General features: G+C 37.9%; 1 protein-coding gene across 3 annotated transcripts in view; it reads right to left on the bottom strand.

Moving 5' to 3' along the window:
• PTAR1 (protein prenyltransferase alpha subunit repeat containing 1) overlaps nt 1-26,540 on the bottom strand; it is a 50,282-nt gene that overhangs the window by 19,387 nt on the left and 4,355 nt on the right. For all 3 annotated transcript variants that reach the window (XM_032307504.1, XM_032307505.1, XM_032307503.1), the window contains exons 2-4: nt 20,851-21,020; nt 10,207-10,273; nt 553-657 (exon numbers count right to left, since the gene is read on the bottom strand). In XM_032307504.1, the coding sequence (XP_032163395.1) occupies nt 553-657; nt 10,207-10,273; nt 20,851-21,020 (342 nt within the window). The remainder of the gene's footprint in view (nt 1-552; nt 658-10,206; nt 10,274-20,850; nt 21,021-26,540) is intronic.

Genomic DNA, 26,540 nt, shown 5'->3' with positions numbered 1-26,540 from the left:
TTTACGCTAAAAATATTCTCTGCATTTAGTCTTAGCAACTTCAGCGCCGCCTCTACGCCACTCACCTCAGCTGCCCTTATCTTCCTTATTTTGTTAATTTTAATAACCACAGCCATCACCACAACCATCTGTACCAGAAACATATCTGAATGAATTATAAAACCCAAGTTCCTCATTATAGTTGACCATCTAAATGCCATTTCTATGACTGCTCAGATAGTTCATAATGAACAGTAACGGCTAAAATTTGCTGAGCATTTAATATGTGCCCGGCACTGTGGTAGTGCTAATATACATTATTTCATGGAAAGCCAACCATTAACTCTGAAATAGGTGTAATTATTATTTCCATTTTATGAATGAGAAAACTGAGGCTTGAAGAGCTTAAATCATTTCTGAAAGTCACACAGGGAGCACGTGATGGCATCTGGGGCTGGAAAGTAGGTAACTTGGCTTTAGAATTCACACTCTGAACCCGTATGTGAACCTGCTTGACACTTGTTTCTCCAGCATTCTGAACCCTACGACACCTACGGTGTAAAGTAACCACACCTGTGAATCCATGTTTCTGGACTCTTTGGAAATTTAGTTAAGGCCAGTTTTCCCAGATGCAAGTCCTTAATTGGATTTAAAGTGCCAGAGAGGATGAGCTCTTTTCTGTAAAAGAAAAATGAAAAGAACCATTACTTTACCTTTCCATACAAACATACTGCATGGCTATTAACCTCAGTGGGAAGAAAATAAGAAAACAAGAAACTCATTAAGTATCACACGCAGTAATCAAGAATATATTTTTGTAATCTTGCAGTAACAGGATTCATAAGCAGAAACAGAAGCTCTTAAATCGACAGTGGAACTTTAGTTACCTATTTGGGAAAGGGCAAAGAGGTTTTCTGGCTATCTCATTTCTAAAACTTTCAAGGCCTGACATCAGTTATCTGTAAGGCAGATCCAACACTGGTCAAGAATTGTTCTAGCTTCCTAAGCTGGACATGATATGGTTCATTACCAAAAATACATAAAGAGCAAAACATGGCGTGATTAAGGTGTAAGGAAAAAATCATTCATTAATCACTATCTTAACAAAATTACTATTTTTATTTTTTAATTTTCCCTCTTTCTTTATATACATATACATATACATTTTACCATATAATTTTATATTCTACTTTATAAAGAATTAAAGAATTAGTCCATGGTTCTACATAATTTTAAAGCAGACATTTAAATCAAATAGTTTTCATTGAGTGCCTATGCTATTTTTCCTCTTTGGTTATAGACTTTTAGATTGCTTCCGAGTTTTTACTTTTCTGAAACAAGAGATTTGTGCTTAAGATGTCTTTCATTTCTACTACTACTTAGGGTAAGTTCCCAAAAGATATTATTACCAGGTAAACTGCCTGCACGGCCCTTGATACACTAGATCATTCCTTTTTGAAATACAAATACAAGTAAGAGCAACGTGAGGTTTTTGTTGTCATTTTAAGTGTTCAAAGCTCCCATGCAGTTTTAAAGAATGTCATGCAAGAGCTCTCTACCTGTTATTTCTCAAGTAAATACAATTTAAGTTTTGATTTAACTTCTCAGATAAGTTTTTGATAATAAGCTCTGATATTACTGATTATACTCCTAATTAATTTTCAGTGTATCTATTATAATGAAATTAGATCATTTACTAGAATTTATTAATCTTAAAAAGTCCTGTCTGTGGTAGGGTTGATAATTCAGTTATTTTAGAGAACTTTAATCCCAAGAAGACCAGAGCCCAGATCACATACCTCACCTACTTAGATGAACTTAGCTTCTAATTACCACTATACATTTTCTTTCCAACAGCAATGTGCTATTTCTAAAATTTATTTGATAAGGAAGATAACTTCCTTCTTAGTGAAAATACTGAACAGTGATGACAAATGTTTTTATTTTACAACCATTAGGTTAGGTACTTCACTCCAGGATATAATTTTGAGTGATACTAAGAAGGTTTATGGATACTTTAACATATGGGTTTATTGACTATTTTTCTTTCAATGTACAGGAAGTCTGTGTGTCATCGAAAGGATATTTAATGCAACAGCCAGTTACTTTTGCAGTTCTGCATCCTTTTTCTTCTGAAATCAGTAAGGTTTCATTATACAGTAAGTCAGATACCCATAGTGTAAAAAGGGCAAAATGTTATTCTATATAATTGTATTTATAATACTTCGTACTTCAGTTTTTCTCAAAGTAGGTCCTTAACTGCAACATCACCATCACTTGGAACTTGTAAGAAACACAGATCTCAGGCCGCAGCCCAGACCCGGTGAATCAGAAACTAGTGACAAAGCAAGGTGTTTGAACAAGCACTCCAGGTGATACACACCGAAGTTTAAAAACCGCTACGGTGTGGAATTCGCCACATTAAGCCTAATTTCCATTTACTAAATTAAAAACCTCTCCTTATTACAACTACCTACCTATACTCCCATATATATGTATGGGGAAATAGTCCAAATTTTCTTCAGAAAAGAGGAATCACTTTATACCTGAATCTTTAAAAATGTTTCTTAAATTAGGGCTCCTTAAAAAAAAAAAAATAAAAATTAGATTTTATTTATTCATTTTGAAAGACAGAAAGAGAGCCAGCGGGGAGGGGCAGAGGGACAGAGAGAATCTCAACTGGACTCCATGCTGCGCGCGGAGACTGACGCAGGGCTCCATCTCTGAATCCTGAGTCCATGACCTGAGCTGAAATGAAGAGTCAGACGCTCAACCCACTGAGCCACCCAGATGCCCCTATGGGTGCTCTATTAATTTATTTTGCACAAAATATTTGGGAAGCTATCTTAGCCTAAAAGAAGGGCAATCAATGGTATATGTGGATGCTTAAGGGCTCCCAGCTCCATGGGGAGTCTGCTTCTCCCTCTGACCTTCTCCTCGCTCATGTTCTCTCTCGCTGTCTCTCTCTCAAATAAATAATAAATAAAAATCTTTATAAAAAAGTTTAAAAAAAAAAAAAAGATCACCTAATAGAATCATAAAAAAGGAAGCAGAATTTAAATAGCAATTCAATAAACATTCCTGGCCACAGGACTCAACACTGTAGGCATTGAATATTATCATAAAATTCTTAAAAATAATTTTTTTTTTAAAGAGTTTATCCATTTCTTTGAGAGAGAGAGAGAGAACAAGCACAAGAGCAATGAGGGTGCAGAGGGAGAAGCAGACCCCCTGCTGAGCAGGGAGCCAGATGCTGGGCTCCATCCCAGGGGCTCTGGAATCGTGACCTGAGTTGAAGGCAGACATTTAACCAATTCAGTCACCCAGGAGTCCCATAAACAAAAGTTTTAAAGATGACTTTAAAAAGGAGTATAGTAAATGATTACATTATAGCTAGCACTTAACCAAGAGATATAATAAAAGAAAATCAAGTGCTCGAACACATTCAGTAGGGATCTATCTTGAGAAAAATTTCAGTCACACATGGGTTCAAAAAGTGCTCTACGTATCTCAAACAAGCTATACATGTAAACATTATGTGTTCTGGAAAATGTCTGGATACGTTGGAAAAAAAAATAACTCTTGTGATGACAAAGCCACTGATGTCAATAAGCCATGTGAGACATCTAAATTAAATTGTTTAATGAAACTTGAGTAGGAAAATGACAAATTAATAAATTCAAATACTTCATTTAACAAGTTATTTTAAAGGTATCTAACTAAATTTAAGAAGTAAATAACATATTAAGACATTTGCTTATTTCATGCACATATCTTTAAGTTTACATAATGATATTAGCCTAAAATAATTTTTTTGGACTTTCTTTACTGAGGAAATGGAGTACTGCCTTCAATTTGAGGTGGCTTTGTTTTCAGGCACATTGACTAAGCTGGGCTTTGAGATTCATCCTTAAAGCCTCAGGTGATCCACTGTAAACAGGAGGAAGGAATAAAACAAAGGTCAAATAAATGTGGGGGAGAAGTATACAGGTAAGGAAAGGCCACGTGTGTTGTGTCGTAAAGAGGAGGGGTTTTCTAGTTCTACAAAGTTCATCTTATTATTTTTTTTTAAAGATTTTACTCATTTGTCAGAGAGAGAGAGAGCACATGAGCAGGGGGAGCAGCAGGCGGAGGTAGAAGCAGGCTCCCCGCTGAGCAAGGAGCCCCACGTGGGGCTCATGGGATCATGACCTGAGCCAAAGGTAGATGCTTAACCAACTGAACCACCCAGGCATCCCTGGTTTATCTGATTTTTTAAAGTTTTTGTGTCTTCTATCTCGAGGTATTAATTATAGTTTCCCTCTGCTGACACTTGATTTAAAACCTGCAGGAAACCAGGGGTTATGTCTATCTGTCCATGGCAAAATCTCCACTGGCTAGCTCAGTACTTGGCACACAGCATAACTGAATAAACAAATGCCATCTTTTCTTCCCATGCATCTTTAGTTATTCTGTCTGAAGTAACAGTAATGATAATAGTAAGAGTCATATTCCTAAAAATTACCATTTACTGAACACTTCTGAATCAGGCACTGTGTTAAGTGATTTACATACATTATCTAAATTAATCCTCAAAACAATCCTGTATTAAGTTGAAATATAGGAAATTGCCAATACTCGATTTTTTTTGTTTTTTGTTTGTTTCTTTAAATAAACTTTTGGGGTATCTGGCTGGCTCAGTTGATAGAGCATGAGACTCTTGATCTCATGTAAGTTTGAACTCCACGCTGGGTATCAAGACTACTTCAGAAAATAAACAAAATCTTAAAAGTTTTAATCTGGGAATTGTTTTAAATTCACACAAAGGTTGTAAGGATAGTACAGAGATTCCTGCATACGTTGTACCCAGCTTCCCTTATTACTAATACATTATTATAGTATATTTGTCATAATTGACGAATCATACCAGTAAATTACTATTGGAAGTCCATCCTTTATTCAGAATTCCTTACTTTTTACCACATGTGTTTCTTCTAGTCTAGCATCCTATCTACAATATCACATTATATTTGGTTATGTCTCCTAGACTCCTCAGAGCCACTTTTTATGAGTACTAATGAGGTATTTTATATATGTGTTTCTTATGGTTAGATTACTGTTTTGAGGAGGAAGAGATCACAAAAGGTAAGTGCCATCTTTATCACATCACGGTCAGAGGCACAAAATACCAGCATGACTTGTCACGGCTGACACTGACCTTGATTACCTGGCTAAGATGGTCCATGTCCGGTTTCTCCACTGTACTTTTTGGAAGAAGTTACACTTAAGGAGGAAGGGAGCTGCACTTGAAATCTTCGAAGGTGGCTGCCCAGATAAATTATTTGGAATCCTTCTATATGAGAGATTTGTCTGTTGTCTACTATTTGTTTCTTCAATTATGTCAGCATGAACATCATTTTATACTTTAGGGTATAACCCAATATTATGTTATTTTACTGCTCAGATTGTTCCAGCTTTGGCCACTAGAAGCCTTTGACATATTTCCATCATTTTGGTTTTTTGAGCACTTCCTTACTGTCTGGCACTTTCAGATATTTCAGACAAATCTTGGAGATTTCCTGCCTTGGTCTTAGAATCAGACATTTCTTCATGAAGCCTGTTTCCTTTTATTAAAGAATGGTGTAAGACACCAGGATCTGGATGTTTAGGTTGAACTATTTTTGTTTTATAAAAAAAACTATTTCATATGGCACAACATAGTATTATCTCAGTTTTACCAATGAGAAAACTGAAGCTGGGGGAGAATTCGTAACTTATACTGAAGATCTGTGAATTCAAAGTGCCAGAACCAGACATCAAATCCACATAAAATACAGTTACCAATTTTAATAGGCTATGAGTAAAGGACATGAACATTGAAGCTTGGTGTTAGCTATTTAGTTACTCAAAGAGGTTTTGCTTACTCTATGTTCATAGAACGATGGAAAAAATAGGACACTGTTATGCAGTCCAGCCCTTTCATGGAATAATACATTGAATTTCAAAGTAAAAAAAGGACCTTTTTTTTTTTTTTTAAGATTTTATTTATTTGTCAGAGAGAGAGAGAGCACAAGCAGGCCGAGTGGCAGGAAGAGGCAGAGAGAGAAGCAGGCTCCCCGCTGAGCAAGGAGCCCGATGCGGGACTCAATCCCAGGACCCTGGGATCATGACCTGAGTCGAAGGCAGCGGCTTAACTCACTGAGCCACCCAAGCGTCCCAAAAAAGACGATTTTCTTCTATAATCACGTAGATTTTTAAAATTATATCCATCACTCACTATAATTACAGGAAATCAGTTCAAAAACCCATTCTTGCAACTGTTTTTTCCCCTAAGACCAAAACACCTATAAAAGAACAACTGATGTATTAATACTATCTTTTAGCAGTTTATAAAAATACAGTCAAAATAACTGAATGTTTCCCAGTTACTGCAGAAGAAAAATACCAAAAATTAAACATAAAGTGTTGAGTATCTGATTTGCAAGAGACCTTATAAGATTAGACCCATTTACTTCTAAAGCTGGTGGTTTTTGCATAAAATGTACTCCTGATTCTATGTCTTCATGTTAATTAGTTTTACTAATACAAATTAAAACTTACTAGAATACATAGCCACAATGGATCCTTTTAAAATCAAGGTTTCCTATTTATTCATCTAGCACAAAACTTTATTAATCATCTTATTAGAATAATTTTCAAAATCAACTGCTGTGAATATCACTGAAGTTAGATTTATGGAGCAATTTTCCCTTTCCACAACAAACCACAAAAAAATTTAAAAACCAGATTGAAAGAAATCATAAAAAATTACCTAGTTCTGGGGCACCTGGGTGGCTCAGTGCGTTAAAGCCTCTGCTTTTGGCTCAGGTCATGATCTCGGGGTCCTGGGATCAAGCCCCATATCGGGCTCTCTGCTCAGCAAGGAGCCTACTTCCCCCCCTCTCTCTGCCTACCTCTCTGCCTACTTGTGATCTCTGTCTGTCAAATAAATTTTAAAAAATCTAAAAAAAAAAAAGCAAAAAAACATTACCTAGTTCAAACCTCTTATAGAAACTAAAGCTATTGCAAAGCTAAAGGTTTGCCTAAAGTCCACTGCTAGTTAATTAATGAAAAAGGACTAACAGCCACATATCTTAAGACTAGGTTCTTCCTCCTATACTGTACTGCCCTATAAAATATACAATATATTATATATATGTGTGTGTGTGTATGTATGTATATACAACTATATATGTATGTATTATGCTAGTAAGAGTCTTTTCTTGTTGAAGGATTTTCAAACCCTCTGTAATAATGAGGAACTGGAGAACAAGTATAAAAATGGTACTCCTGCTCTATTACCCTCAATTCATTTTCACTGAACTTAATTTTTTTCAGTGCCCAGTCTACAAGCTAAGTATGTGCCAGGCACTAGAGGGCTAGATGCTTGGAAAACAAAGACATGGTCCCTACCCTTAAGAAAGCTCTCAATTTTAAGTTCATAGCACCCTCCTAAAGGTTTCCCATGCTGATTCTTCCTCATCACACAAACTCTAGAAGAGCCCTCCAACAGAAATACAACGTGAATCACCAGTGAGCCATGAATATTAGGTAATTTCCAATTTTCCAACAGCTACACACATCCCTCCAATGATCTCATGGCCTTAAATACCACCCATTTTCTAGTGACTCCCAATTTATATCAGGCTTAGAACTCCTGCCTCAACTTTAGATTCCTACACAACTTCCTGCACACAAACCTACAATGTGCTACACTGAACTCCTGACTTCACCCGGCTCTCCCCACCTAAATCTGCTTCCTCTTCCTCTCTGTAAAGGGCAACTCCATCCCTTCAGTGACTCAGGCCAAAAACCAGAGTCAAGCTTGACCCTCTTCTTTCTCCTTCCTGCATCCAGTTCATCATCTGTCTTTAAAATTGTTTAAATACAGTCAAAGCTTATACAGTTCATAAAATACAGGGAGAATCACTACTTCTCACCTGTTCCACTGCTAAGTTCTGCTCAGGTCACAAGCATCTCTCACCTAAATCACCACAACTACTGCCTACCTTCCACTTCCTCACGGCTCCCTGCACTCTTACAGTCCACTTTCCACAGGAGCCACAGGAGCTACAGTTTCTAAACCCAAGTGAGATACTGTCTCTCCTCAGCTTTAACACCTTCCTATCTCAGCCTGAGAAAACTCCAAGTTCCTCCAGCAGCATGTGAAGATCAACAAAGCCCTATGAGGTCTGGTCCATCACTCTCTCCCTTTTGCAAGCTACTCCAGCTACACTGGCCGCTTTGCTGTCCCAGAGCACCAAGAGCACTTTCAGCACCACTGAGATTCTTCCCACTTGCTACTGTTCCCTCTGCTTGGAATGTTTTTACCCAGAACCCACAGATTGATCCCCAAATCATGCCAGTCTTTGCTCAAATGTCCCCTATTTAGAACTGCAATACTATTCTTCACATCCTCTGTCTCGTCTTCCCTTTCTTGTCCCACTTTTTCTCCAGAGGATTTAAACACCACTTGATAATGTATTTTTCATTTAGTAATGTCTTTCTTTTCTACCCCCGAGAATAAAATTCCACCAGGACAGGGTTTTGTTTGTTTTGCTCACAGTTCTATTCCCAGTGCCTAGAACTCAGCATACAGCAATCAATAATTTTTTTAAAAAGATTTCATTTATTTGACAGAGAGAGAGATCACAAGTAGGCAGAGAATCAGGCAGAGAGAGGGGGAAGCAGGCTTCCTGCTAAGCAGAGAGCCTGATGCGGGGCTCGATCCCAGAGCCCTGGGATCATGACCTGAGCTGAAGGAAGAGGCTTGAACCCACTGAGCCACCCAGGCGCCCCATCAATAAATATTTGATAAATGAACAAATGCTGTCAAGTATTGGATGGATTAAATGAGATCATAAATAAAGCTGTAGTGTGTCCCTATAATACAGCAGTCACTCATGAACATTTGCCTTTTTCTTACTTGTGGTGGTGCTTTCCATAAAAGAAAAATCAGAACTCTAAAAGTACAAAAATTTTAAAGCCTTATATCTCATTCTATACTCTTCTTACTCCTTACTCTAAATATCTGATCATTAATTATTCAAAAGACAATTTAAAAAGACATATAATAGAAATTACCTAATTTTTAAAAATCAGTAGGTAGATAGAAAATTCAGTAGGTATCATAGAACACTAATTCAGAATGTAATCTCCCTTAAAATACAGAGAAAATTAAATAAAGTACTATTTAAATCATCTTTTTTTAAAAAAAAATTATTTATTTATTTGACAGACAGAGAGATCACAAGTAGGCAGAGAGGTAGGCAGAGAGGGGGGAAAGCAGGCTCCCTGATGAGCAGAGAGCCTGAAGTGGGGCTTGATCCCAGGACCCTGAGATCATGACCTGAGCCAAAGGCAGAGGCTTAACCCACTGAACCACCCAGGTGCCCTGTTTAAGTCATCTTTAAAGATAACCATAATCTGTGGCTCTCTCCTATAGGAAAATTTAAAATGGATTCACAGTGTTCAATAGGACTTCACTTTTATTCATCCAGAACTTGTATTCTGCTTTCCTCTAAGGAAATTTGTGTTAGTCTAAGAGATCACCATTTTCTTTAAAAAAACAAAAACAAAACAAAACAAACCCAACCATACATATTGCTTAACTGAAAAAACTTCAATTAAAAAAAAAAAGAACCTAGTCTGATCTTTGGTATTCCTATAAAATTATTTTGTGTTTAAAGCTAAAATAAATAGATTAAGGAACTAAAATATTAATAAAATGTGACCCTCTTCCCAAAATACTGAGTGCCAGAGACTTCACGTGACTGGCCCACAGAGGTCACAATGTTAGTGACTAAATCGAGACTAAAATGTCATGGCCTTGAATCCTCTTCGTACACACTTTCTACTACACTTCACTAATACATATACCAATGCCTTACACACCAACCAATTATGTTGGCTGCCCCTGCTCCTTTAAAAAGGAAGAAAAATAAAAGCAAATGGTGTACGATATTTCAATGATAATTTCTACTTCAGACATTCTACTTCTTTATGAAGAAAAGACAGAAACATGCACAAACGAGCAAAGTGTAAGAATTGTCATGGAGACATTATAAAGACGGGTAGAAGAAATAAGCATAAAATGCCAGAGATACATGGTCTATATTTCGTTTTTCAAAAAGCTAACAACTCATGGGATTTATAGGCGTTCAGGAATTTGGATAAAACTTCATGTTATCACTGATGAGAATGACATACCTCACGTTCCACGCAGTGGTAAAGTCTGGGTTTAGAAGCAGCAGGGTGCAAGTGACATCTATCAGTTCTAAAATAAAGAGAAATCCCATTAAAAATTAATAGTCCTACCCTTTGAAGCCTAGCTTTTCTTTAAGTTATATCTTATGTATCTGTACCTGATGTTATACTAATATATATATTATGTCATAATAACTTTAATGGCAGATATCCTGTTCTAAGCCATCAGAAATATGAAGATTACCCTCAAGATTTTTTTCTACTTTATGATAAAAGTTACTCTTAAAAGTTGACTCTGAAATAACTTTACAATACAATATGGCTACGAAGACTATTCACTCATTTTTTTTAATAGTTTTTGGCTCTACTTTAATATTGACCAAGGAAAAGAAATATAATTTCCATACAATTATTCTTTTAATTCCACAAATATTTCAATAACTGACTATCTGCAAATTTTCAGAAAGGGAAAAAAGACCCACTCATAATCATTTAACACAATTCATTTACATTCGCCTGCAAAGATTACCCTTTCTTACCCACATTTTTACATAGTCATAGCAATGATAAATGCACCACTTTGTTCTCTTTTCCATTCAATATTATTTGACATGCATTCTCCAGCATTGCTATAGTATGCATTTTTAACAGTTGCAAAATAACCCTTAGTGTACTACACTATCATTTATCTTTATCATTCTTTAGGTTTTTTCCTGTTTGTTTTTACTATTATAGATAATATTACTGTAAACACACTTTTTGTCTCACAGATTATTTTCTCAGTACATATTCCCAGGAGTTGTACTACTATGTCAAACAATACAAACACCAGTATGGCTCCTACTAAGCATTTCCAAACTGTCCTTCAAATGAACAGCCTCTACTCATTTTGCCAAGATAACAGGAGTGCACTTATGTCCCTGTAACTCTAACCTATATAATGGTATTTTAAAAATGAATGCAGCAGATAAAAAATTATACTTTATTTCTGTTTTATTTTATAACTTTAATTTATAATCATTAATATAAATACTTATTCATTTTTGTTCAGTATTTTCTAGTTTCATTTTTAAACAGCCTATTCAATATTCATTAGCTATTTGACAATCATGGTACTGTCAGAATTTCCATACATTCAAATAAGCTCCATAAGCTTGTTTAATAGGGCAAAATCAGTAATACAGCTAGTCATATTGTCTTCATTTTACTAAAACTGAAAAGAGAATTTTAGGATTAAGATGATCAATGTAGGACCATGAAATTAAAGTAACTTCTACCAAGCTCATATTAACCACCCAAACACCAAGTAAAATAAAATAATAAAAGTAATTATAACTATTTAGCATTAGTGTATACCAGGCACCACTGGAGGTCTTTTATTTACATTATTTCATTGAGTTCTCATGATTATGACTCAAGATCTTCTTGTTTTGCTTCACAGAAAGGAAACTGACATTTATAGAGTTTAAATAATTTGCTTGTGGGCACCCAATCTGTATATGGCAAAGTGAGCATCTGACTTTTTTTTTTTTTAAGATTCCACCCATTTACTTGACAGAGATCACGATTAGGCAGAGAAGCAGGCAAAGAGAGAGGAGGAAGCAGGTTCCCCACTGAGCAGAGAGTCTGATGTGGGGCTTGATCCCAGGACCCTGGGATCATGACCTGAGCCGAAGGAAGAGGCTTTAACCCACTGAGCCACCCAGGCACCCCAGCATCTGACTGCTTTTAATAATTTAATTACATGGCAATTAAAATACCTGTCTATAATAAATAGTTGGGACATCTCAGTGTTTAATAAACTTTTTAAAACCCAAAAGCATGCATAAATATAACTCTGTATTCTTTTAAAAATATTCTAAGTGAAAAAATCAATTATTTAATTCTCAACCATCTGATGAAATTAACATGTATTGTGAGCCTATCATTTCATTACTATAACATTCAATAAATGAGAGCTAGGATTAGCATACATTTTTTTTGAAGATTTTATTTATTTATTTGACAGACAGAGATCACAAGTAGGCAGAGAGGCAGGCAGAGAGAGGGGGAAGCAGGCTCCCCGCTGAGCAGAGAGCCCGATGTGGGGCTCGATCCCAGGACCCTGGGACCATGACCTGAGCCGAAGGCAGAGGCTTTAACCCACTGAGCCACCCAGGTGCCCCTAGAATACATTTTTGACCTCTATCTTCCTCATTACAAGTCATTATATGCATAAATACAATATGGCTATAAAGAATAACCTAATTATTAACCTCTTCATTCTTTTACTTTTATAAGCTGTTGGCACTAATTTAATATTTACCAAGAAAAATAACTATAATTTTCTATACCATAACTTGTTTAATTCCATAATATCCCAATTACTGATTATGTGCAAATATTAAACTGGGCCCTTAAGACTGGCAGAAGAGATATAATGATAAATAAGACCCGATCTTGCCTTCTAGAAGGTTACCCTTTAGTTGGAGAAAACATACAAAGAATTATGTAAGACAAAATGAAATAATGATGAACTGGAAACATGTACCATATTTTGGGAACCACCAAAACAGTTGAAATTAATTCTTACTGGAGTAAGGGAAGGCTATAAATGGATAAAGTGGTAAAGAGCACTGCAGACTGGAAAAAAGTATGAGCAAGGATAGAGGCAAGGAAGGTCACACAGGGTGCTCTCCAACAGATGGTGGGCATCCGAACTTGACTAGAGCACGGGATACTGGAGAAATGTACCAGAAAACTAGAACCTGGTCAAAAACAAGAGCCCACAATCTCCTTCTCAGCCACCCTTCTACTACCTGCCCTTCATGTGCTATACTCCACCTGAGTCAAACCCCACCATTCTCTAAACGCAACTCCTATCTGACTACCTTCTCTGGATAATCAGCTTTACCTGTTTGCTCCTCTCTCTGCCAGAAATGTCCTCCTTTATCTGATTATTAAACAAAAATTTTCTTTTTTCCATAAAGTCTCTCCTGACCTACCTACCTGCAGGAATCTTCATTTCTATGTTCGTATGTATCTTACTTGATTACTGATACTGTATAAATAATCTCTTCTTGATGAGACTGCACTTTTTGGAGGCAGGTCCTCTCTAATACATCTTCAGATTACTCATTCACTCAACAAAGATGAGAAAAATATGGCCCCTGTCCAAAAAGTTCCATGTGTACCGACAGCATAGAGGAATTATAAGCCATGGCACCTAGGTTTGAATCCCAGCTTCTCCACTTAATTGCCTATGTAACTTAACGTTTTCGAACATCAGTTTCCTTATCTGTGAAACAAGAATGATGAGAACATCAATCTCTGTTGTGAGCCGAGTGAGATTTATTCCAGTTCTCGTTCTTTGACATATAGTAAATGCTCAACCAAACCAAAGATTTGTCCAGCGAAATACCATTGCTACTTACCAACCAAAAAATGAATACTTTAAACATTAATCAAAGAAATCAGAAATAAGGCTGTTGTTTTTACAGTGAAACTATGTAAACTTCTAAACTTTTAAAATAAGGAATGAGAAAAACCCATGTATTAAGTAGCTAACGGAAATCCTTCTGTACAATGGAAGACTTCTAGAATTTCTTTTCAAGTCTACAACTTTTCAAAATCCATTACACTACACCTAGGTAACCTGGTACTTATTAGACTCTCTTTATTTGGCATTAAAAAGAAATGTGTGGGGCACCAGGAATAGCTCAGCTGGTTAAGCGACTAACTTAGGCCCAGGTCATGATCCTGGAGTCCCGGGATCACGTCCCACATCGGGCTCCCTGCTCAGCAGGAAGTCTGCTTCTCCCTCTGATCCTCACCCCTCTCATGCCCTCTCTCACTCTTTCTCTGTCAAATAAATAAATAAATAAATAAAATCTTAAAAAAAAAAAATGTGTGTAACTAAAGGTAGTCGCTATTTGTTTGTACAGCTGACCCTCGAACAACATGGGTTTGTGCCACACAGGTCCATTTGTGAATTTTTTTCAATAAGTACAGTACAGTACCGTAAATGTATTTTCTCTTCTTTATGATCTTCTTTTCTCTAGCTTGCTTTATTGTAAGAATACAGTAAATAATATATGTAACATACAAAATTTGCATTGACTATGTTATCAGTAAGTCTTCTATCAACAGTAGGCTGTTACTAGTTAAGTTTTTCGGAGTCAGAAGGTATATGCAGATTTTTGAATGCACTACGCGGGGTGAGTCCAGTGCTGTAATCTCTGCATTGCACAAGAGTCAAGTACACTTCTAACACAACCCTTCTTCCCCACTCAGAAGCGAAGGTAAGTTCCTCCTCCATCACAGAGATACTTCTGGGAGGCAGGACAAGGGAGAAACCAGTAAACACAGAAAATACCAAAGTTTACACTTTTCATTTTGTGGCTGTGTGGGAAGAAAAGCTAATCCAAAGAAGGCTTCCTCTACCAGAGGGGCTCATCCTACCTCTAGGATACCAGCAACAGCTGGATTCAAAGCCCAGCTCCAACTTTCCAGGAAGTACCTGGGCAAGGCGCTTAACCTCTCTGTGCCTCTGTGTCTTCCTTAGGTAAAATGGAGCTAATAATAGCACCACCTCATGGGTCTTACACGATTCACACTCACGAAGTGTTAGGACAATACCTGACACACATCAAGCACACAACGATAATTCCAGTTTCCAAGCCTGTATCTCCTGGCCCAGCTCTGCCAGCTATACTGGGACTGGATGTAAGCAGTGACCGCTCCGCAGCTTATTGCTCAGCTTCTAAGAATCTCAGGATTTACAACATCAACGGCCTCACGGGTTACGTATAAAACACCTGCAGCCACAAGCCTTTTTCCTGCCCTGTCTGACAAACTGCCAAGTCCTCCCCACTCAGGACTCAAGTTCAGACAGGACCTCCTTCAGGAAGCATTCCAGTCAGATCCAAGAGGTGGGGGTGAAGCGAAATGTCAGAGATAGGAAAGGGAAAGAGAAGCAACAGGTTTAGAAATATTGCATAATTAAAGAATCATTCCTGAATTACATGGATTTTCTTTTTTTCTTCCCCACTGGTTCTGATTAAATCAGAGAAAGGAACTCGTGTTTTCTGAGAGCCTAGTATATGCGACACACCTCACTGGGTGCTTTATACACCCTAACTCGTGCGATCCTCTCAAAAACCCTCTGAAGCCTTTTACAATTCCCTTCTTTTGGTGAAGAAACAGGAAGAGGTTCAATAATTTGCCTTAAGTCACTGCTAAATGACTTCAGCAGGCTGACCAACTGAGTCTACATCTAGATGTTTTCCTTCAAAGCAGATGTTCTTTCTACTCTAGCACACTGTCTACAATTACTTTGTCCTCTTCAAGTCAGGGCGGAACCAAGATCAAAAGATAAACATGTATGATCAACAGCTGACGGTAACTATTTTACTTTAACTTTTTTTTACTTTTTACTTTTTTTAAACTATTTTACTTTTACATTTTATCAACCATACACCATATTCTTTGTTACCCAGAAGATGTGAGGTACTGATGTCCTTATGGTCTCTTGAAATTAAACAGATCTCTCTACAAATACCAGAACATATACCAGCAAACAAATGTTCCTTTGTTAAACTACTCCGATATATGACTAATTCATCATCACATCACCAGGAGAAAATGAATCAAGGAAAGTAGCTAAATTCCAACTGTGACAAGGAGAGGACAAAAGGATGCTAAGGAAAAGTCGGAGAAAAATCAATTCCTTCTTAGCCACAATGGGATTCCAGAAATGGCCCAAAGCCAGCAGTCACCTGGTAATGGTCATTGCATTTGCCAACTGTCCCTGACAGAGATATGTTTCCAGGCCTCTAGAAATATGTCCAAGATCGTTTGGATTGGTTAACCTCCTTCTCCAAAATACATTCTGGTGACCACAAGAAGAGAGTTTTGAGATAAAGCTATGTGATAAACACAAGAAAGGCCCTTTCATTACAGAATACAGTCATTGAATCGATAGCCAGACTAAGCTAAATCCTCTTGCTTACCAAACTCTCACTACTTATTTGACAAATGTCTATTGAAAACATAAAGGAGCCGAGGACATAAAGACAGACAAGCCACAATCCCTCTTTTTAACAAACTCACAATCTACCTGGGAAAAATGTTTAAAATAATCAACTACGATGACACATGGTAAGTGCTACTATGCAAGCGGTCTGAATAAAGGACTCCTGTAGGGCTGAAGAGACATAATCCTGGCTTCCCGAAGTAGTCAAACAGCCTTTGCGTGTGTGCACGGCACTGCTAATCACAATGGTGACAACATGAGATGTGAACCTAGTCTCAGCGAAGGCATGGAAGTAAAGCAGGAAGACACGGTAAAGTCCAAGAATGGCACAGAGTGTGTTGTGGCTGGGAAGTATGTCAAATGCTACAGATCCTGATGCTTCTACATTCAAATGAACATCAAAAAAGTAGCAAAGCAAACCTGATAGTAAGTAGCAACTGACACTCTGCCTTAGTGTCTGAAGGACATGAGGAGGCTGTGGCCAACTGCAACAGGCTTACCCCATCAAGAAAAGCAGAGGCTGGGAGCCCCAGCCAACTGCTGGCGTGCAGAAATTTACGATCCAACACTTTCGATTTTTCAAGTGAAGACAAATCCAGATTTCCATGTGAACTTTCAAAGTTCATCCTGACTTTAAATGTTTACCGAACATATTAAAAACAGTTTAAGAAACATTTTATAAGCCAAAACGAAATCTGTCTGTGAGCTGCCATCAGCCTGGAAGCTGAGAATATACAAGCTCTGATGCCGAATGTAAGGCAGAGGAAAAGCTGGTAATGAAGGCTGGGGACAGACTGTGAAGGTCCTCGAATACCATACCAAGGAGTTTGAACCCCAACCTGACCCTGTAGGCATCATGAAATAAGATGCACAGATGTGTATTTCAGAAAAGCACCTCTCAAACTGCGTTTCTAAGAAGTGTTGCTGAGGGACGCCTGGGTGGCTCAGTGGGTTAAGCAGCTGCCTTTGGCTCAGGTCATGATCCCAGCGTCCTGGGATCGAGTCCCACATCGGGCTCCTTGCTCAGCGGGGAGCCTGCTTCTCCCTCTGCCTCTGCCTGCCACTCTGTCTGCCTGTGCTCACGCTCTCTGTCAAATAAATAAGTAAATAAATCTTAAAAAAAAAAAAAAAAAGAAGTGTTGCTGAGAAGTACATGTGAAATGACTGGCTAGTGGCATGATGAACACAGGCTACAGAAGAGACTGAAAACAGGGTAGACCAGCTATGGGGTCATCACAATTGTCCAGGTGAGAAAGAAGACACGAAGAGCAGAAGATGGCCATTGAAGAGAGCACAGCTGGCAGAGGCTGTGAGAAAGAGGGGGCAGCAAGCGCAAATGATGGAGGACGCACTTGGAGACAGTCCCAGTGTGCGTCAGAGCTCCTCTGCTCAGGGAGGACTCCAATCTGTGGACTTCTCTCTTCTGTCGTGGATTTCTCAAAAATCAGAATCACAGTATCATTCCCCTCTCAACCCAAATATGGCTACCACGGCACCAGACTTCAAAAACATCAGTCTCTAAGTAATGAAGAGGGATGCTGTGATGGTTAACTTTGGTTCTACCATTAAACTTGACTGGCTACAGGGTGTCCAGATGAAACATTAGTAAACATTATTTCCGAGTGTGTCTGTGAGATTAGCACTGAAATCAGTAGACTCCATGAAGCAGACTGCCCTCCCCAATGTGGGTGCGCATCATCTGGTCTATAGAGGACCCGTCTGCAACAAAAGGTCTTTGCCCCTCTTTGCTTCCTGTCTGCTTGAGTTCGGACATCTCACCTAATCTTCTCTGGCCTTTGGGCTGGGATTTAAAACTCTGGCTCCCCTGGGGTCTGAGGCCTTCAACTCAAGCTAAATTTTATTATTGGCCTTCTTGGGTCTCCAGCTTGAAGCAAGCAAGACTATGGGACTTTTCAGCCTCCACAATCATGTTAGTCTATTTGTTACAAAATCTCTCTCTATATAAAATTTTCTGATTGTTTCTCTGGAGAACGCTAACTAGTACAGATGCTTTCCAAACGCCTAAGGAATTCAGCACATTAATGGGAGCATGAATTCAGTCTGGTTATAAAGAAAGAAATCTATCCCAAGAATAAAGGTCACCTTCAGTAATAGAATACATTCCTAGGTGATGCCTAGGATTTGGGCATGATCAAACACACAGACACTGACGTTTCTGAAATCCTTAAACTGAGAGCTTTGTTCACTTGGCTCTTCTTATATATGTATTCTACAAAAACTGCTTTAAAGGTATAGCATTTTCACAAAATAACTGCCTTTTTCTAATACTTTTCCCTTTTTTCCCTTAGCAATATTCACCTCTGTGTAATAACTGCTTCAGTTAACAAGTTTGGCAGAATTCTCTTCTGTTAATCAGCATTTTCAGGTATCTTTTTTCTGTCACATTAGAAATTCACTTCCATGTTTTTACTGTTAATACAATACACAACCTGAGTAGTATGTGATACTACACTAAACTACACTGTCGCCATGCACCAAAAATGGGAAATTAAAAACTGTTTCCATGAAGATATAAGTTAAAATAACATCAAATTGCTTCTGTACTCACACACAGTTGTGCCAGAATTCAAAATTTAGGTGCTAGTTATTTGTGTGAGTGAGCTTAACCATTTGATCTTCTTGTGGGTCTTCTTGGGCCTACAAAGACTAAAACTTCACGATGAGGAGACTCAGCAAAGTCTGCAGGGCAGTGTCCAAAGAGATAAGATATAGGAAAATGGACAGAAGGACCTGGAGGGCTGCAGGGAGAGGGCAGGCTAGGCTAGCATACATGAATGGGCAAAAAATGATGATCTGATACAACATTAACAGTAGCCTTTGACATTTTAAAAATTTATACTGTTTCTTCTTTACTACAAGAGCATCATCTGTCTCCCCACCTCCCCAAGCTAGTTATGTATTGGCTCAATTATACATTTTTGTGTGCACGAACACACACAATACAGCTGTATTTGGCAAAACAAAAACAAAACAAAACAACCCCCCCCCAAAAAAAACAACCTTGATGGATTCGTATGGTGTTACTTTATACCTTAATGTTACTGAAACTTACTATAGGTTTCATAAACAAACTATCCACTTTAGGGTGATGGAAGGGAGAATGAAAGAGGGCCTAACAATGCATAAATATCCTTACTTTTAAATTTATGGCTAAACTTATTCTTTTAAGTTTATGCCACAAACTTAAGCTATGCCATAAATGTAGGCAGAGTCTTTTTTTTTTTTTTTTAAGATTTTATTTATTTGACAGAGATCACAAGTAGGCAGGGAGGCAGGCAGAGAAAGAGGAGGAAGCAGGCTCCCCGCAGAGAAGAGAGCCCTAAGTGGGACTTGATCCCAGGACCCTGAGATCATGACCTGAGCCAAAGGCAGAGGCTTTAACCCACTGAGCCATCCAGGTGCCCCCGTAGGCAGAGTCTTACAAGAAGTATGTATCAGAGGACTGACTGAGTGAAACCCACAGAAAACAGAAAGTATGTCACATTAAATCTTCAAGTCAGATTCCCTTTCTACTGACCTAAACAGAAAAAATTGCTATTATGATAGTATGTTAAGGACAATGCTAAGAGGAATACAAGGAAATCAGTATGTCATGCCTTTGGCGACACTCCACAAAGAGATTGTTTTTCACCCAACTGTAAGCTTCTTAAGTAAAAGGAACACATATTATTCATCTTTTTATCCCCACAGTACTTAGAACAGCTTCTGGTAGGAGTAGGCTCATGGTAATGGCTACCAAACTGGTAATTAAAATTCTCTAGGACACAAAGTTCTTATTCAAAATGAGCCTCCAGGCATACTGAGCACTTCGGAAGGTATGGCTGTATATGGGAACAGGTGGCTTTACAAAAACAGTTAAGAACATGAATGAGTATTCTACCTTTTTTTTTTTAACCTAAAAAGCAAAGGTAATTCATGCACAAGGGTGCTTAATATCTCATATGGGGGGAAAGCTAAGGAAAGAGACCAGATAGGATGAACAGAGATTGTCCCGTGCAGCAAGAGCTGTCTCAGAGGAGAAAAGAAGTGGAAGCTGGGATGGTTTTCTTTTGCTTTTATCAGCATAGAAAGAAGACACAGAGGGCCCAAAGCTCAGCGGGGATTCACAGCATAAGAGCACCTCCATAAATCACTGAGCTGGGTCACAGTGTAACTAACACCATCATCCCTCTGTTATCCCATTTGGTCTGCTACCAAAATGAGTTCTGTAGCTTTTAGAGTTCCTAAAGGATTAGAAACCAGAAATCTGAGCTTGAAGGAACTAGAGTCCTCTTCAGTATTTTTCCAACTTTCTTTTACAGCCATAGGATGTCTTCCTCGAATAAAATTTTATGAATAACCATGATACATAACAAGGTAAAATCAGAACTGCTCTGATGTACTGTCCAGGCTGCAGTAGGTAGCCTGGAATCCTGTATCACTATGGAGGCAAAACGAGAAAGTACTGACAGGTTCAAACTCCTCATTTGACAGAGAGGTTAAGCTGCCACCCCGGCAGCGAATGAAAGAGCCAGAACCCAAATCCAGGAATGCCAACACCCAGAGAAGGTTCCTCCCCCTGTATTCCCTGCGGTTTCTAAAAAACAAAGGAGGAGGACAGAGTTCATACTCACCATCTTTGTTCAGCCATTGCTTTCTTGTTCTGTACAAAAGGAGCTTGTTGTGGACATAAGGTAAGAGGAACTTGACACACCAGCTCTCCACACCAAGTTTGTTTTCAACCAGGACTATGGGACTCCGGTTATACCTAGCTTCAGGGCATGGGATCAGGCCAATTTCATCTCTTAATATGTAAAACAAAAAGAAGAATTCAAGATAAGACTATTTGTTTTTTCAACATCTTTCAAATCCTACAGACTATTAAAAAGAAAAGTAACATATTTCTCTTTGTCTTTTTTTTAAAGATTTATTTTTTGTGGGGGAAGAGGGAGAGAGGAAGGGCAGAGGAAGAGAGAGACACCCTTCAAGCAGACTCCCTGCTGAGCAGAGAGCCTGTTGTGGGCTCAATAGCAGGACTCTGAGATCATGACTTGAACTGAAATCAAGAGTCAAACACTTAACTGACTGAGCCACCCAAGCGCCCCCATATTTCCCTTTCTTAAAAATATTATTTAGTTTACCTGCTAGATTAGTAGAAATTTAAAAAAATTTTTTAATACAGTCAAGAGTACAGAAAAATTAGTATGCTGGCTTTGTGATAAAAATGAAAACTTGTCTTTGGATGGAATTTTGAAAATTTTCCAAATTTTAAATTGCATATACTCTGAGCCCCAGTGATTCCACTGCTCAGAAATTATCCTATGCCAAAATATGCCAACAGAATGTTTACTGCAACATTGCAACCAAACTGGAAACAATCTAACTATGTATCAGTACAAGAGGGGTAGAATAAATAGGGTAATCCATGTGGTAGAGGTGCACAAGATAGAGGTGGTGGAGACAGATTCGCATCTGCTGGTATGGAAAGACTGTCAAGACATATAAGACCAGAAAAAGAGCAAAATACCAAGTATATAGTGTAAAGCATTTTGTATAGTTTTTTTTGAAAAAGGAGCCCAAGAAATTTGGGGGGAGATAAAGTATTTTATTTTTATACAGTTTAAATTTTCTAATCATTTGTATGTATTATTTGTTTTAAAAATATGTCAATAAATGTACTTATACTTAATCTATGCAGAGGAGAAACAAATTATCAATAAAAGCTGCCTTTTCAATAAGATTGGGGGCCATTTTTTCTTCTTTATAATCATTCATAAGTCACTGAATTAAAAAAAAACACACACACTGATAAATGCTGCTAAAACACAAAATACATTCCAGAATTTAGGTCATTTTCATTTAAGGCGGCATCCATGTCCTTCAATCTGCCTTCCTTAATTTGAAAATTTATATTTGAGGCAAAAATTTAATAAATGTACAGCAGCTGACATACACAGTAAATGAACCAGCAAACATAAAGATGGTTTTGCAAAAACTGCACATGCCTTTCAATTACAAAGATGTTATGATAACTGCCTACATTAAAAAAATAAAAAACTGGTTTTCAGAAGTTATGTATGACATTTTCTATTATGTCCCTGGAATTCTCCAACCAAGAACAAAGTAGTTTGGTAGATACAAGAGGGGGAAACAGGAACAATTACAGGTTATAGAAAAGCCCTCTTAGGCCACCATCACAAATTGGTGGGAAGTTGTGGAACTACAATAGAATCTCTCCCGGAAACTCCACACTAGATAGCTCGGACATAACCTACTTTCTACTGATCACTTCATTAATGAGATAGGGACTCATTGATAAACAAGGGTACTCTATGGGTTAAATCACAAACCATTCGTTCAAGCTGTTTTCACTTGAAGTAGATTTTGAGACCTAAGGCTTTCGGTCTTGACAAAATTTGAAAATGGTCTTGACTGGCTCACGTGATTCAGAGGTGTTCTAATATATCACATCAGTACATTCTGTGAGTACCAGAAGGTACTGAGTACTATGTTAAGTCCCGAAAATGCAAAAATAAAACAAGGTGGTCCCAGTCTCTATAGCGCTGATAGTTTTGATGCAGACTGTATCAATATCTATAATAAAATGTTAACACTTTGCCATTCCAGTAGTACAAAGTTTTGTAGGAAGCATGAAACAATGCTGAGCACATCTGAGCTCAACATCTGGTATTTCAAAATGTTTTGCATTTGTATTTGGTTAATGTGACATCTACCTAATTCACCATTAGGACACCTAGCCATGTCCAGAGCATTTGCCCGTATCTCTGGTATTTTCTGATATTTAGGTCTTACTATATAAAATAGAACATTAAAAAATTAAGCTAGAATTAAAAAAAACAGCATAATTATTTTAAGAAAGTCTATTTTCTGAGATCTAATAACCACTTAAAACACTTCAAAGAACTGCCTAAGTCAACAATATGAATGCTAGAGTAACAAGAATAAACAAGAATAAACAAGAATAAAAGATTCTACCTTTTGGTACAGTCCATTTGCGAGGGAGGAGCAGTTACTCAAATTCACAATGTAAAAACCTGCCTTGCTCATTATTAATGCCAAAAATAAAATGTCCAGTTATTAATTCAGTACCTAAATGAAAGGACAGAGCCATCTGCACAAATAAAAAACACACTTCTTTAGTTGGGTACCATTCTTTCAAGAACTAATTAAAAAAAAAACAACAACAACAATACTGTCTTGATACAGCAGATGCTCAGTAACTGCTCCTGAAAGGTTGATTATTACGCACTTCAGTGAAAATATTCAAATAAATGGTTTTCAAAGAATATCCCTTCTTGACTCTCCAAAAGAACATTGTCTCTGACTTCCTTCTAATGCGATGGATCCAAGTCCTAGCTCTGTCAGGATTTCATCTACATGGGCCTTATCTATCATTTGGCTTCTACAGACCTTAATTTCCTCATTTGTAAAACGGTGGAACTGCATTACATCTCTAAATAAGGGAAATGGACTGCTAGGTCTCTTCCAGCTTCCAAATTCTGACTGAGAAACCTGACAGTTATTCTCATGGAAGTGGCCATATCATGGAATGTAAAGCACTAGGGAAAACATCAGAGAGAGGTAGTAGGATGTAGACAAAAGTGGTCCATCTTCCAAGGTCCAGGGTTCTAGCTAGCCTCCGTTCTACCACTGAGAGTCAAATGGGAATATGGCAAGCCACTTGTCATTGGGATCCTTATCTAAGGAATAATAATGCCCCTTAGGAAGAACAAATATTACAAGGTAGAGCATGTGGTAAGCTGGAAGTAACAGGCAAAGATGCAGATTTTAATTCAGTCAAGAGCCTGAGGCCAACCAGAAAAGTTATTTGATTAACAGATGGCAAGGTGAAGCAAAAACATTAAGCCTTTGTCAAGTGATTTGACCCTAAAATACAGTGCTTTGCTGCTTCCTAAAAATATAATCTGTACTTGATAAAGATAGGTAGGTCAATAAGCTTCCAAGTTAACAGCGTATTTGACTTCAGAGTTCTCCTATGCTGAGTCCCTCAGGTCGTAGTCCACTTTTTTTTCACATAATTTAGAATAGGATTCTAGAATCATTTTAAAATTGGGAGGGGCCTCATTCCCCCCAGTATCTCATTTTGTCAGACAAGAAAACTGAGGTCCACTGAGGTTAAAATGATTACCCAAGGTCAACCGTCACACCACTAATGCTAAGTTAAAAATCTGGATCTCTTAATAGTCAGCCCCAAACCCAAGACACTGAAGATAAAAAAACATCAGTGAAAGCAAGCAGGATTTAGTCAAATTCCTTCTAGATTTCTGGCTATTTAAATTCTAATTTTATATACAAGAAAAGTTAGAAAACTCAAGGTGGGGGGTACAAACTAAAAGTCTGTCTATCCGTCTACACTACTGTTTGGGTATGCACCCTTTTTTTCTAAGTGTTTTTACAGAAGTGGTATTATAGTGGACATGCTCTCCTACAGTGTTTTTTTTTCTTTTTATTCATTAATTTTTATTTAAATTCCAGTTAGTTAACATACAGTGTCGTATCAGTTTCAGAAGTAGAATTTGGTGATTCATCACTGATAAATAACACACAGTACTCATTACATCCAGAATCCCCTTCATGCCCATCCCCCATTTGGCCTATCCTCCCACCTACCCCCCTCCAGCAACCCTCAGTTTGTTCTCTACTTGGGAGTCTCTTCCGGTTTGCCGCCCTCTGTTTTTATCTTATTTTTCCTTCCCTTCCCCTATGTTCATCTGTTTTCTTTCTTGAATTCTACATGTGAGTGAAATCATTTATATTTCTCTGACTTATTTCACTTAGCATAATATACTGTAGTTCTGTCCACGTTGTTACAATCCTACAATGCTTTTTTAGAATTTAACAATTTCTATTAAACATCGTCCTCCATAATTATTTTTTATATTTTTAATTGCTCCAAGAAATGTACTATACATACCAGATATATCTCCAGTTTTTTCCTTGTGAAATAATGTTAAAAGAGAAATTTCTGATTCTTTTGCTACCACTAAATTACAGTCTTTTATATTTTTAGGTTTCTGAGAATTAGATCCCTGATATTTAACAAGGACACTCAAATAATTACCTACATTACCAATGTCATAGGATTGTTAAAGACCTGAATGTTTGGGATGGTGAAAAAGTTCTAATATCCTCAGATACCACGAACCTCACTTACTAGGTTACTTTTAAGGGCTGCTCCAAAAAAACCAGCACAATGGAATGAACCAACACCTTTACTTAAAAAGATCATACAAAGCACCAACAGCTTTCTGAGTGCTTCACTTCACAATGGAGACCCACTGACTTCCAAATGAAGTTCAAAGTTCAGGTAACACAGACATTGACTTTACTCCTGTTTAGACAGCTTTTCTTGTCTGCAATTTCAGAAACATCATCAATTAAGAGTAGGCTAGCATATTATTTTCAAAAGTAGTATCACCCAGTCTCCCCTTTGGGAGGGAAGAATGATCCTAAAATATACTAAACTGAACCCAGTAATATGGAGTGACCATACAGAAAACTCAGCCCAAGGATTCAGGAAACGGCCAAATCTTCTTAGTCTAAGAGTTATTTGGGGGGCACCTGGGTGGCTCAGTCAGTTAAGAGTCCCACTCTTGATTTCGGTTCATGTCATGATCTCCTGTCGTGAAACAGAGCCCTGAGTCCTATTCTGTGCTCAGAGCAGGGTCTGCTAGAGATTCTCTCTCTCCTTCTCTCTCTACCCTTCTCCCTCGTGTCCTCTCCCTTTCTCTCTCTCAGATAAATAAAATCTTTTAAAAAAGGGGTTTTTTTCCACCTTCAAACTGGAATTCTTTCCAAAATGACTAAAAAGTAAAGTTAGCAAAGTATCTAAAGGAACTGACCCTTTCATATTGATAATTAAAACTTTGCTGGTGATCAAGATATTTCAGAAACCTCATGGTCTTTCTCAATTCTAAAGAGTACAACTCTATGTATTGCTGGAATGGTATGACTGGACATATTTTAAAAACAGCTACAGGGGCGCTTGGGTGGCTCAGTGGGTTAAGCCGCTGCCTTCAGCTCAGGTCATGATCTCAGGGTCCTGGGATCAAGTCCCGCATCGGGCTCTCTGCTCAGCGGGGGGCCTGCTTCCCTCTCTCTCTCTCTGCCTGCCTCTGTCTATTGTGATCTCTCTGTCAAATAAATAAATAAAATCTTAAAAAAAAAAAAACAGCTACAAAAACTGCTACTGTCTATTGAGTGTTGTGTGCAGGGCTCTGTGTTTCATTTATTTCACACAAGGAATTTAAGGTAGGAATTTTAACCCCTTTTATAGATGAAG

This window comes from Mustela erminea, chromosome 12 (genome assembly GCF_009829155.1).
Source record: "Mustela erminea isolate mMusErm1 chromosome 12, mMusErm1.Pri, whole genome shotgun sequence".
In the NCBI taxonomy this organism is placed as follows: Eukaryota; Metazoa; Chordata; class Mammalia; order Carnivora; family Mustelidae; genus Mustela; species Mustela erminea.
This window is presented reverse-complemented; position numbering and strand designations above follow the sequence as displayed.